The sequence below is a fragment of the Dama dama genome, chromosome 20 (assembly GCF_033118175.1).
Source record: "Dama dama isolate Ldn47 chromosome 20, ASM3311817v1, whole genome shotgun sequence".
Lineage (NCBI taxonomy): Eukaryota > Metazoa > Chordata > Mammalia > Artiodactyla > Cervidae > Dama > Dama dama.
Genome location: NC_083700.1, coordinates 43,167,146 through 43,182,156, shown reverse-complemented (window position 1 = coordinate 43,182,156; position 15,011 = coordinate 43,167,146). Strand labels below are relative to the sequence as shown.

Here is a 15,011-nt window from a genome sequence, read left to right as displayed (position 1 = left end):
GTTGAGTATAATCCAAATTTTGTAAAAGGAAAAACAAGGTATGTGTCCACAGATATGAGGTCATTTTCCCCCCTGTACATTACTTTAACCGTCATTTGTACCTATGCCTTGTCTGCCTTAACATATTTTTTCAGGTTCTCCTCTTCCTCAATTTCTTTCATTCCCCAAACCCAACTAACAGCAACCAAGCTTCAACCTCAGCAATAATTTAGTAAGTTCTGGTTGACCTTTGACCTTTTCTTCTCTCTTGGTGTGGGAGGCTGAATCAAAAGCCCCAATCTTGCACGCCTCCATATACAAATCCTTTGGCAGTGCTCTTGCAAGCTGATTCTGAGCTATGTTATGTGACTCACTTTGCTCAGTGAATTAAAAACAAACTGGGTGCAGGGCAGCTTGGGGAAAGCGTTTACATTCTGCCTCCTCTCTTCATCTGCTAGTACTGAGCCCATGGGCAGGCTGGTATACTGGGCAGATAAGAGAGACATGGGAAGAGAAATGAGTCAATCTCACTAAGGTCATCCTACAGCAGCTGGTCCCTTAGCCAACCTACTAGCTGTCTGTAGACATATGAGTGGACTCTGCCAAGATCAGCAGACTGGCTATGCTCATGAGAAATAATAAATGTAGATTGTAGACTACAAAGAAATAGACTGTAGACCCATGAGAAATAATAAATGGCTAACTGTTTCAAACCATCAACTCTGGGGGTGGTTTGTCATTCAGCAATAGACACACTTGGCTTTTAAGTGACTTCTTGGTTCTGCTATCATCAAACCACTGACCCCATACACCCTCTGCCACCACCTTGCCAACTCAACTTCTATCTACCTCTTAAACACTGATGGAAAACCCTAAGCTTTCTTTTCTTCTTTGCACATAATTTGAGTGATCTCATCCACGAGTTTCAACTGCTGTGCCTCTACAGATGACCCTCAGAGCTATAATATAGTCTAGATCCCTCATTATTGGCACCTACTACATCTCATGTTTATAGAGCATCTCTTTCCTCGTTAGCGTAGTTGTTAAAAAGATGGAGATACAGGAGAACAGCTTCTGTCTTATAAGACTCAGCATCAGTGAAGAGACAACTGAGTATAAATACTTTCAGTACACTTAGATAAGTTGCAATGGGAAACAAAAGGCTTATTTAACTCAGACTATGACAAACACCAGCTTTTGTAGGAGGCTCCAATGGAACAAAATTTGGGTGTTTAGGATGCACACGCATTTGATCAAGGGAGGAGGCAGTACTTCAGCAGAGTTGTATACTCCAGGAGCTACACATAGCTTAATCTGACTATAGCAGGGGGAGTGACTGAGAGAGAAGACATGAAAAGTGGGCAGCAAATGCTCATAGAAATATTCCATTATGCCACAATAAGGCATTTTCAAACTATCCTGAAGGCAATCCTGAAAGGGAACCACTGAAAAGAACCAGGGGATAATATAGTAGTTTGATTTATGGGGGAACAGTCTTGGTGCAGTGCGCAAAGTGCTTGTGGGAAGCCGCACTGGAGTTAGAGACAACAGTACAAACTTTTTTAGAAAAATGGACCAGAATGAAAGCTTAGCTTCTTCACTTGTTATAAATAAATCCTTGACAAGTTTGTCAACTTCTCTGAGTGCCAATTTCCTTAAACGGAAAGAGGAAATAGCAATATTAACACATTAGCATTATTCTGATAGCTAAAAGAGATCATGTATACAGAATGCTTTGTACAGAGTTGGGCAGAAGGCAGCTGCTTCCTAAATAGTGGTTAGGGAGCTGTGCAAGCTCAGCTGATGGTCTTATTCTTTTCATACTGGTCCCAAGATCCTAGAAATGATTCCTAGAAGCCTCATACGTTCATTGAAAAGTGAAAAATCAATCCTGAGTCTCACTTTTGGTCAGATTAGGACTTTACTGGCATGATCCTTTCTGAATTAAAGGCTTTACCTACCTGGCAGGACAACCCGACCTAATTCAAAGAGATAAGTAGATAAAAATCTGACATAAAAAATTTCAATTTTATAAACTTCAGTGAAACAAAGAGAGTATATCTGTACATTTTTCTGACTATGTGATATCATGAGAAATATTATTTTTATTCAAACCCATAGATAACACACTGCATATCTGCAAAACAAAATTTATATGTCTTACTCAAGCCTCGCTTGAAATGAATTAAATCTTACTTTTAAGAAGAAGGGCATATAGGAAAGGTTAATTCCACGTGCAAAAGCAATGGGTTTTAATTCTTCTCGTAGCTTAACCAGTTCAGTAAGGTCAACCTCATCACAATACCCAAAATGAGGTATCTTCAGGGCTGCAGACATGGTCTTGACCATTGCTTTGTGAAAGCCTAGAAAACACACACATATTTGTTTTTATTCTTAAAGCCCTTGATCCCTTCAACAACTATAATAGAAGGTTCTCTAAAGTCACTTACTCTCAATTAAACTCTTTCTCTTGGACCTACCATCTTCATTACATACATTACATAGCTTGACAGCCACTAATTTCAATGCTGAAGCATGGACTGTAGCACAACACCAGTGTCAAGTGTAATATATAACAGGTGAGTGTTGCTAAGTCACGTCAGTCACGTCTGACTCTTTGCAACCCTACGGACTATAGACTGCCAGGCTCCTCTGTTCATGGGATTCTCCAGGCAAGAATGCTGGAGTGCGTTGCCATTCCCTCCTCCAGGGGATCTTCCCTACCCAGGGATTGAACCTGTGTCTCTTATGTCTCCTGCACTGGCAGATTCTTTACCAATAGCACCACCTGGAAAGCCCAATATAATAGGTAACTGCTTTGCAAGCTGTAGTGTATATAAAATTCAAAAGGATGCAAGCCACATATTTACACAATGGCTTTCTCGCAAAGTCACTTCTTCTGGAAGTTAATCAACCTAAGAGTTTGTACATAAATCAGAATTACTTGTTTTGAAATCTAACAAAAATAATAAATATTTAAAATATCCCGAACAAGTCTTCAAGCAAAAAAATTACCTCCAAAATCATTGCAGATGGTGACTGCAGCCATGAAATTAAAAGATGCTTGGTCCTTAAAAGAAAAGCTATGACCAACCTAGACAGCATATTAAAAAGCAGAGACATTACTTTGCCAACAAAGATCTATCTAGTCAAAGCTATGGTTTTTCCAGTAGTCATGTATGGATGTGAGAGTTGGACTATAAAGAAAGCTGAGCACAGAAGAATTGATACTTTTGAACTGTGGTGTTGGAGAAGGCTCTTGACAGTCCCTTGGACTGCAAGGAGATCAAACCAGTCATTTCTAAAGGAAATCAGTCCTGAATATTCATTGGAAGGACTGATACTGAAGCTCAATACTTTGGGCACCTGATGCGAAGAACTGACTCATTGGAAGAGACCCTGATGCTGGGAAAGATTGAAGGCAGGAGGAGAAGGGGACGACAGGGGATGAGATGGTTGGATGGCATCCCCGATTCAATGGACATGAGTTTGAGCAAGCTCCAGGAGTTGGTGATGGACAGGGAAGTCTAGCACATGCTGCAGTCCATGGGGTCGCAAAGAGTCAGACACAACTGTGCAACTGGACTGAACTGAGCAAGTCTTAAAACAGAGAAATTATCTGCAGGCAATTTTATATGCTAAGAAACCTGCTAACATATTACTCCTCAAAAATTATCAGTATATATTAAAGCTTTTCCTAGAAAAATTACAATTTCATAATGCTGAAACAACTTCCCCCCAGATAAGTGGTACTATTCCTTTACATTACTGTTATTATTACCTTTCACGGGTTCGGTTCTGTCTTTGCCTGTGAACACTGGAGGCTTTGATATTGGAATAGGAATAGTTCTGTCTTTTGGTTTTGGTGGAGGTGGCATAATTTCAGCTTTTGGTGAAGGAGGTAGTATAGCTCCTGTTTGCTTTTCCAGATAATTGAGAATATCTTCTTTAAGTATTCTCCCATCTTTTCCTGAGCCAATAACTTCACTCAGCTTAATCTAAGAAAAAGGACACCTTTTTAATGCTAAAAATAAAACTACCTAAAAATAAATAAATCCATCATTATGGTCTCTAAGTGGAACTAAATGAACTGAAGGTAAAGTATCTCTGACCAATAAATTAGTATAAGGAAATAACATTTTCTTTATCCTAACAGAATACTATAAACTATAACATTTTCATCATCTCAATAGAATACTATAAACTACAGCTACACTAGTCATTTGTTACTTTTCTACCTACTGTTCATTTACCCATGTAGTAACAATGTAATAACTACACTGTATACAGCTATTTTTGAAAATATATTTTTAAACAACTATTTCTAAATTTCTTGCATAATTCTTATTGCATTTTTTTTTTCTTTTCCTGAAGACTACATAAGAAGAACTGAGCATTTAAAGAAGAGTTAAACACTGTAACAAATGCAGACCAATGTTTCTGACCTTGGCTACCAGTATACACACAATGGCTAAAATAATCATCCAACAAAAGCTCTCTGTAACAGCTACATTCTGCTATATTTAAAATGGATAATCAACAAAGACCTAATACATAGCTCAGAGTACTCTGCTCAATGATATGCGGAAGCCTAGATGGGAGGGAGTTTGGGGGAGAATGAATACATGTATATGTATGGCTGACTCCCTTTGCTGTCCGCCTATATCTACCATAACATCATTAATTGGCCATACTCCAATATAAAATAAAAAGTTCAGTTTAAAACAAAAAACTCTGTCAGTTTTTTCCTGATGGTTGTTTTACAAAGATCAGTACAAAACATTGAAATGAACTTTATTGAGGCATATTTGGAATGTGACTTCCTCAGCCCAAGTTAAGGATCAACACCTAAGTTTTATCAAGGTATTCCACAGAATAAACAATTGATGATGCAATTCCACTTTCTACTAGTCACTCATGATACTTTTTGGAAACATTTATGATCTGGATTTATTTAATCACTTCCTATGTTTGCTTATAGAGATAAAATATTTTCACTAAATTGAATTCTGCATAAAAAGACATATAAACTTGGATGATACCCTCCTGCATAGTGTATATTAATCTCTCAAGGTTAAATCCTGCCTTATTTATATTAGTGTTTCTCTAAGAATGATTTCAAAAGAATAAAGGACTTTATCACATCAAACATTTAGTTTATAACAAGTAAACTCTAAGAATTTAAACAAATAATTTTTAGGTAATTACAAACTCTGAGTGCCACTGGTTTTAAACTCTATTCATTAATATGCAAACTGCAAAAAAAAGGGGGCGGGGAAGAGTTGTTTTATAATAATAAGTCTGCTATTTAATTTCTAGTAATTATACAAATGCCCTTATTATATATATATATATCTTTAGAAAGACACAGGAAAGCTACATCATACATTTCTATGGGTAGTCCTTCTACATAATTTTTTAAAATGGTAAAATGTTTATAGCTTTCAAAGCAATATAGAAGATCATTATTTCATCTAATACCTTAACAATCTAGTATCCCATAATACCATTTCTATTTCTCTATTTCAACAAATCATCTTCATATCTGAACACATTTAATGGCTAATCAATTTTCATTAAAGGTATAGAACATAATTTTCCTAAGCATTTCCCTGATTTTGATCACATATATGCCTTCTAGTTTCTGACTATATAAAACACTTGGAAGACTATATCCTAGATGACCTTCCTCAGTGTTAGGATAACTAGCTGAAGAGATATGAACATTTTAATGACTCTTACTACATATTCCCAAAATGTAAACATTTTTTTCCCACTGTAACTAAACTACTCTCAAAAAGAGACAAACAAAAACCCTGCACTGTGGGGGATAGTGGAAAGACCTCGGGCTTTGGAACCAGAAAGATCTGTGCTCACATCCCCAGTTGTGCTACTTACTTGATTAGAGGCAACCCAATCAACTTCTCTTCCCTTTCTCATCTCATCCGAAAGAGGATAACCCAAACCAGCTTGCAGGGTTACTTTGAGGATTAGCTATGTATGGCGTCTGGCTCAGAAGTGCTCAAACGATGGAAGCAACAACTTCTGAGGCAGTATTAATAATTGAGAGCACTGGTTTTAGTCACGGAGATTCACTTTGGAATCCCAGTTCTACTATTGTGTTAGCTATGTGACCTCGGACCAGTTATTTGACCTCTCCAAGTTTTATAAAAGTCTGTTATTTCACAGAGTTGTGAAGATTAAAAACAAGATGACATATAAATTATTAGCACAATGCCCAGGAGCCATCTTGCTTTAAAGATTAAGCATCAATGACTGGCAAGTAAGAGGAAACACAAAAGACCAGCCTCCATGACTGAAGCCAATACTATGGTGTTTTCCATCTCCCGGGGATCCAGCAGATCCTTGAGACCATATCCGTGCCTGGACCATTTCCCATCCCTTCCCTACAATGCTTCCTTTCTTCCTAGTAAAGATGATCACTCTTTCAATTAATCAGTCACATGTTCCCAAACCCCTGTCTCAAGCTATGCTTCTAGGGAACCTGATCTAAGACTCTAGTATTCACAAGTGTTCAATAATCAGTAGCCCCGACTGTCATTAGGCTCTCAGAAAAAATAAAAAACCCACACTTCTCACTTAATATGAATTATAAGTTCACAATTTTCCTCTCATTTCTCATAAGGACTAACCTTTTAGTAACTTGAGCCGTGTTTCCTTTAATCCCAACTTGAGCCAACTCATTATTGAATAGCTGGGCAATTCTTCATAGATACATATGTAGATGGTCTATGTGATCTCACTCTTAAATATTAAGAAAACTTACATTGTTTTCCATTGCAAGGCGACGAACTGCAGGAGTAGCCAGTGTTTTCTGGCCCTTTATCTCTTGGTGTGTGTGTTCATCATGGGACACAGCAGGGGTTTCAACAACATCTTCTTCTGAATCTGGAAACAAGGTAAAATATTACTGTTTAGTAGGAAATATTAAAACAACAAGCTTGTTGTTCAGTCCTTTAGTTGTGTCCGACCCTTTGCAACCCCATGCACTGCAGCATGCCACCATGTCCTTCACCATCTCCCGGAGTTTGCTCAAACTCATGTCCATCAAGTCAGTGATGCCATCCAGCCATCTCATCCTCTGTCGTCCCCTTCTCCTCCCGCCCTCAATCCTTCCCAGCATCAGGGTCTTTTCCAATGAGTCAACTCTTCGCACGAGGTGGCCAAAGTATTGGAGTTTCACCTTCAACATCAGTCCTTCCAATGAACACCCGGGACTGATCTCCTTTAGGATGGTCTGCTTGGATCTCCTTGCAGTCCAAAGGACTCTCAAGAGTCTTCTCCAACACCAGAGTTAAAAAGCATCAATTCTTAAGCACTCAGCCTTCTTTATGGTCCATCTCTCACATCCATGCATGACTACTGGAAAAACCATGGCTTTGACTAGACAAACCTTTATCAGCAAAGCGATATCTCTGCTTTTTAATACACAGTCTAGGTTTGTCATAGCTTTTCTTCTAAAGAGCAAGCATCTTTTAATTTCATGGCTGCAGTCACCATCTGCAGTGATTTTTGAGCTTAGTGTCTTATAATATATAAATAAATTCCATTTAAAGTATATATTCAAAAAGCATGGTAGATGAGCTACTTCAGAATGGAAAAACACAACTTTAAAATAGAAAAACAAACAAGGGTACTAGAGTGAGTGAGAGGGGTGTACTAGTACCAAGTACTGTTTAATGATTATGATTATCTTCTATTTACATCACTTCTGTTAAAATTATGTAGCAGCTACAAGTTAAAAAATGAGTTTCTTTCATAAATTTTAAAACACATGTATTACATTTTCTTAATAAATGTCTCATATTCATATGTATGTACACTATATATACATTTGTATATATACATACGTATGTATATATGGCATGAATTAAGAATCAAATGTGAGGTAAATTACATGAATCATGTGAAATCTGTGAGAATATTAATAGCATTTAAATTTTTTTCTCTGCTTTGAATGCAATGAAGAATGCTGTGGAAGATTTTATTTTCATGGCTAATACTAATTTGGTAGTTTTATTCTCTAACTCTAGAGTAGTGATATAAGAAAAATAATCTTGGAAAAAAAAAAAAAAGAAAAATAATCTTGGACTATTAGCATGCATTTTTGCAACCAAAAAAGGTTTTGAGAGCATTTAATTGCCAAGGTTGGATGCTAGAAAGTCAATGCTGAGTATAGCAGAATCTCTGTGGGAATAAGTAAATTAGAGACAGCCTCTGAACATCAGCAGGCAACTGAGTTATCTTTGACATTCAATTCTAAGCAAACAAATTTCCACTGCTGCAGCTGTGGAAAGACATTCTATTCATTCACCCCCCTCACTAACCTATGAACTGGCCCAGTGGGGCTCTCAAAGTTTCCCATATGGGTAAGGAAGAGAAAAAAGAAACAAACAAAAGTTTTGTATTGAACTTGAAGGGTAGTAGAAAATGTGAGTGCTGGAGTTCAGGACATACTGCCCCAAAATATCCCACTCTGGTGTACTGATTATTTTGAGCAGTATGCAATTGGAAAAACATCAAATGCAAGGAGAGATTAATTCTGAACTCTCATTTACCTGAAGACATCCAAAAGGAACTCAACTGTCGTAAGCTCCCTCCCCAGAAGAGAGTCTGACTTCTAGAGAAGATTGACTCTTATCACAGAAGAGACTAGAAATTTGTAACACAGACAAACTTTTGTCATAAACTATCATCAGTCAGTCGGTCAGTTCAGTTGCTCAGTTGTGTCCTACTCTTTGTGACCCCATGGACTGCAGCATGCCGGGCTTCCCTGCCCATCACCAATTCCCGGAGTTTACTCAAAACTCATGTCCATCGAGTCAGTGATGCCATCCAGCCATGATCAAACTATCATACCTCCCACATATTCCACGAAGAGCCTGTTTATCTTTCCTAAAAATGGTTTACTCTCCCTTAAGAGGCTTCCTTCCCTCCTACTCTTTTACTTTAACTCTAAAACACTGTATTGTCCTGGCAAACATCTTTAATACTATATATCTGACACCTAACTTGTGTTGTTACCACAGAATGTATGAACAGACATTGTTAGAAATGTAGTGCTAGTGTTCTAGGTGCAGAATGGAACTGATATTCCATCTTTGAAAACAATTTTCAGTGTAAGAAAGTAGCTTGGAACATGAGTTTCAGAATTAAACAGAACTGGGGTCAAATCATAGCTCTACCAGTTACCAGCCATGTGGTCATGGGCAACTTCAACCTCCATGTATCTCAATGTTGCATGTGTCAACTGTGGATAATGATCTGTATGATTTAATGAGTTCATATATATTTATGTATATATATACGTATGTATGTATATATATATATAGCCCATAAGCACAGAGAAACCATTCAACCAATGATAGATGTTCATGTTAAAGGGTGAATGCAATATAATGGCAGAAGTGAAGACGTGAAGTTGCTCAGTTGCGTCCAACTCTTTGTGACCCAATGGACTGTAGCCTACGAGGCTCCTCAGTCCATGGAATTTTCCAGGCAAGAGTACCAAAGTGGGTTGCCATTTCCTTCTCCAAATGGCAGAATAGGACCACTTTAATAAAGTATTCTGCTACCTCTTCTGCCCCCCTCTCTCTTCCGCATGGTGGCAAGAAGCCTCAATTAAAGCTTATTAAGTATAGAAACTTGCCAATTGTTTGACGGTCAAGCATTCTGGCAACTTAATCTTGTATATACAGTTGTAGGAACAGAACACCGAAAACACTGCCAAGTAGCCTCAACATAAAAACCATGCACTTGCTTCAGAGAAAAAGCATTTAAATTCTCAATTGGATCCTATTTTCTTTTCTTTTTTTTATTCCTATTTTCTTTTCTTAACACACACTTCTTGACAAACTTGGTTACCTGTGTTCCCAGAAAGTTAGGAAGGATTATAACGGCCTGTCACAATGACAACGCTAAGAGGTATGCTCAAAATAAAAAATCAGATGAAGAATTGTGTTTTTGTTTTTCCTAGAACAATTAATGTTTATTAACATATAGCTTTGCATAACAAAAAAAATGATTTAGGTTATACTCAATATACTCACTTCAAGAAAGAGTAAAATACGTAGGATTTTAAAAAATAAATAAATGGGACTAATGAGCCCCATTAAATGAATTGTTTTGAAAAGTTTGGGTTCAAAAAGTTTTAGTTGCTTAGAGAAGTGAGGATTAATCTTACCTTTTAAAATAGAGGTTAGAGAAAGCCAAGTTAACTATAAGGAGACCTCACAGCACTAGTCTAAAAATTGAGTTTATAGTAGACAGCACACTGAGGTATGAATCAGCTTTGATATAATCTTGATAATATTAAGTAACTAAATCGTCAATTTGTAATTGTAAAGAGTATATGCTTTTTAATGTCACAGATACAAGTTGGCATAAGTGAGTCTGGTGAGGTCTCTTCAAGGAGAGGTCTGTCTACAGCCAAAGCACTCATAAATAGGACTTGGAGGTCACAAATACATTTTTCCTGATCAAAATTATCATGATACCCCAATCTTAAAAAGTAGGTTGAAACACCATGTTACAAAAGACAGTACCATAGAATATTATTTAAACAAGCATTAAGACAGGATTTCATGTCCAATACTACTACTAAGATTTCTACTCTCGATCCTTTGCACTCTATATGTAATTATTTTCTACTTGTAAAATGTACATAATATATCTTATACTCCTAAAAAACTTTTCATTAGGTAATTTTCTTACTCATAGTATAACTGGTTTTCTCGGCACCAAAACAGGGAATAATATAAACAAATTCAGTATTACTGTAATTTTTTTTTGGCTGTGCTAGGCTATAGCTGTGGCATGTGAGATCTAGTTCCCCAAATAGGGAGTAAACTTGGGCCCCTGCATTGGGAGCATGAAGTCTTAGCCACTGGACTACCAGGGAATACCTTACTATAAATTATTGTTTAAGACAAGGTACATGAAATATTTAGAAACCTTTTCCATTTCCAGAATTTAAAAAGAGGCATATATAAATTTCTTAAAAAACAATCCACTATTCTATAGGCTTGCTTATTTGATATATAGGATTATGCTTCATAGTTATTTTTACAATAAAAGATTTAATACAAATTATAAAAAATATAAATATAAAAGCAAAAAGACATACACACAAAATAAAACTAGCATGCAAGATAATTATTCAGAATGCATTATGAATAGCAAATGAAATAGTTAGCAATGATCATTTTTCTATGAGGAAAATTACCAGATAATTATTACTCTCATAATCTATCTAATCACATTAAGTTTTTACAAATAACACACTATACATGCATAAAATATAAAATTTGTTGAGTGTTGAAATACATATATATCCATAACCATCACTACAATCAAGACAATGGATATATCTATCACCCCCCAAAGTTTCCTTGTATTCCTTAGTAATTCTTCCTTCCCAAACCTTCCCCGCTCCCTACTCTATCAGCAGGCAACCACTAATTGGCTTGCTGTCATTATAGATTAGTCTGGATTTTCTAAAATTTTATTACTCTCCAAAATATATAAGCAACTCATGCAGCTCAATATAAAAAAAAAACAACCCAATCAAGAAATGGGCAGAAGAACTAAATGGATATTTCTCCAAAGACATACAGATGGCCAACAGACACATGTAAAGATGCTCAATATCACTCGTTATTAGAGAAATGCAAATCAAAACTACAATGAGATATCACCCCATACTGGTTAGAATGGCCATCATCAAAAAAATCTACAAACAATAAATGCTGGAGAGGATGTGGAGAAAAGAGAACCCTCTTGCGTTGTTGGTGGGAATGTAAATTGATATAACCACTATGAAGAACAATATGGAGGTTTCTCATTAACTAAAATTAAAACTACCATATGACCCAGAAATCCAACTACTGGGCATATACCATAATTCAAAAAGACACACGTCTCCCAGCGTTCATTGCAACACTCTTTACAATAGCCAGGACATGGAAGCAGCCTAAATGTTTATCAACAGATGAATGGATAAACAAGATATGGTACATATATACAATGGAATAATATTATTCAGTCATAAAAAGGGTCAAACTTGGGTAATTCATAGTGATGTGGATGAACCTAGAGGTTGTCATATGGCGTGAGTAAGTCAGAAAGAGAAAAATAAATACCATATGTTAATGCATATATATGGAAGCTAGAAAAATGGGACTGATGAGCCTATTTGCAGGGCAGGAATCTAGATGCAGATGTAGAGAACAGACGTGCGGACACAGGGGAGGAAGGAGAAGGACAGACGAATTGAGAAGCTATCATTGATATATATATATATATATATATATATATATACACACATACACATTACCTTGTGTAAAATAGCTAGCTAGTGTGAAGCTACTATATAGCACAAGGAACTCAGCTTGGTAATCTGTGATGATGACCTAAAGGGGAAGGATGGGGGTGGAGGGATGGGAGGAATGGGATATATGTCCACATACAGCTAATTTACTTCATGGTACAGCAGAAACTAGCACAACATTATAAAGCAATTATACTCCAATTAAAAACTAAATTAATGTACATGGAATCACATAGCATGTTCTCTTTACTTCTGGTTTCTTTGACTCAGACTAATTTTTCAAGATTCATCCATGTCATACAGGAAATTAATTTCTATAAAAAGGTTATTTAGAAAAAACATACCCCTTGCCTGAAAAAGTTTTTGACTTTATAATTTGCTATATCAAGACTTACTAAGTTGGATTTCACTGGGGATACCAAAAGAAACTTTAAAAATAAAAGCAAACAATAAAATCCCCCTCAAATCCCAATTGCTCACTTGTTCATACACAGTCAGCCCTGGGAATCCATAGGCTCTGGATTCATGGATTCAACCAACTGTTGATTGAAAATATACAGAAAAAATTCCAGACAGTTCCAAAGGGCAAATCTGAATTTGCTGAATGCCAGCAACTATTTACATAGTATTTACACTGTATTAGTGACTTAGCAGCAGCAGCAGGTATTACAAGTAATCTAAAGATGATTTAAAATATAGGCTATATGCAAATACTACACCATTTCATAAAAGGGAGATGGGCATCTGCAGATTTTGGTATCTGTTTGTGTGCGTATGTGTCCTGAACCAATGCTTTGCCAATACCAAGAGACTACTATAATCTGCTTTTATGGATGGCCGAGATAGATACCTAACCTGGTCTACAGCACCTGATTGGTTATTCTAATTTACTGACATCCACAGTAATGTTTAGCATCTTTGCTTGTTTCAGTTTATGTCAAGAATATAATTCTTTCCTTTCAAGGTCTTAACTGAATGATAAAAAAAAAAAAGAAAAAAAACCCTATATTATCTTGTTGACACATCAAAATAATTCTGTACTTACTTCAGGTAATTTAAAAAAAATTATTTGCTTATTTCTGGCTGTGTTGGGTCTTCACTGCTATGCAGGCTTTTTTCTAGTTGCAGCAACCAGGGGCTACTCTCTAGTTGCAGTGTGCGGGTTTCTCATTGCAGTGGCCTCTCTTGTTGCTGAACACAGGCTCAACAGTTGTGGTGCATGAGGCTAGTTGCTCCGCAGCATGTGGGATCTTCCCAGATCAGGGATTGAACCCGTGTCTCCTGCATTGGCAGATGGATTCTTTATCGCTGAGACAACAGGGAAGCCCCTATTTCAGGTAATTTTTAAAGATATAGTCTTTCTTGTTTTTAATATTCCTAAACCATGCCTTTCAATAGAAATCTGAAATCAAGACAATAGGAAGCACCCCTAGTACCCAGATTATGGTCTCTTCCTCATTGCACATTAAAAGAACAAGAGCTCCTGAAGGAGGAGATGATTCTGGGTCTAGGCAGGAAAAGTACAAGATGACGCCAAAAGCAAGGAAGTTTTTGAAAATTAACAGGGTAGTATTAAAAGGACACACAGCAATCACCTTGAAATGGCCACCACTATTAATAATCAGAAATCAAATAAATAATAAGAAAACTTCAAGGAATTTTGGAGGCAACATGTTATAGTGGAAAATATTCTGGACAAAAACTCAGGACATCTGAGTTCTAAATTTGGCTTTGTGACTGCCATGGGCAAATCACCCAACGATGAACTTGTTAACCTGGATTACCTCATGAATAAGAACAAATAAAATACTAAGCGTGAAACATTTTATATACTGTAAAGTGTGCCTATGACATTAGTTATATTATTGTACAGACTGAAGGACTAACAGTCAGCCAACCACTGTAGTTCAGACTCCTTCTACACTTCCCAACTTCACTATACTGAAAGGTCTTCATCTCAGCACTTCCGGAGAGATTGCTGGCTTAGGTTTGCATCATAGAATTACGGTCCCCCCTGCCCCTCCTCCACATCAAAGCTTCTTAGATGACATAACCTTGGTATATCACACCAATGCCAAAAGGAACTTCTGATGTAAAGGGTCAGCTATTTGTTACCATAGGGACAGCGCACGGCTTTAATTTTCCTATAATGTTCTCATAATGAATTCCCTTTTGTCAGAACACCTAATGATTACAAGTTCCATGGCTGCTGCTGCTTCTGAATGCTAGTTTCTTTGCTCCCCACTCTGATTTTCCCTCTTTTCTACTTCTCTTTAAAAAGTTGGCTTTCATAACCACCACCAATGAGAATGTGTTTTGGTTTTCATATCAGTGGCAAACAGAGCAATCCCATTATGTGAGATTTAATCTTTGTACGTTCCAATTTTTACTAGTGACCAGTGTTCAACACTTGAATCTTTCATTCCCAGGAGAGTTTGTTGCTTCTTTGAACATAAGGTTTCCAGAAGGCAGGCCTCCAGATAAATAAAGTATTACTATACATGTTTTTATATATAGTAATACTGATGCTTGCTCCTTAGAAGGAAAACTATGACAAACCTAGACAGTGTATTAAAAAGCAGAGACATCACTTTGCCAACAAAGGTCTGAATAGTCAAAGCTATGGTTTTTCCAATAGTCATGTATGGATGTGAGTTGGACCATAAAGAAGGCTGAGTGCCAA

At 36.8% G+C, this 15,011-nt stretch overlaps 1 protein-coding gene across 1 annotated transcript in view; it reads right to left on the bottom strand.

The window, feature by feature from the left end:
* The window catches only part of DBT (dihydrolipoamide branched chain transacylase E2), a 36,560-nt gene that overhangs the window by 9,380 nt on the left and 12,169 nt on the right, over positions 1-15,011 (bottom strand). The window contains exons 5-7 of the mRNA XM_061121294.1: positions 6,767-6,888; positions 3,761-3,977; positions 2,176-2,342 (exon numbers count right to left, since the gene is read on the bottom strand). Coding sequence (XP_060977277.1) covers positions 2,176-2,342; positions 3,761-3,977; positions 6,767-6,888 — 506 coding nt within the window. The remainder of the gene's footprint in view (positions 1-2,175; positions 2,343-3,760; positions 3,978-6,766; positions 6,889-15,011) is intronic.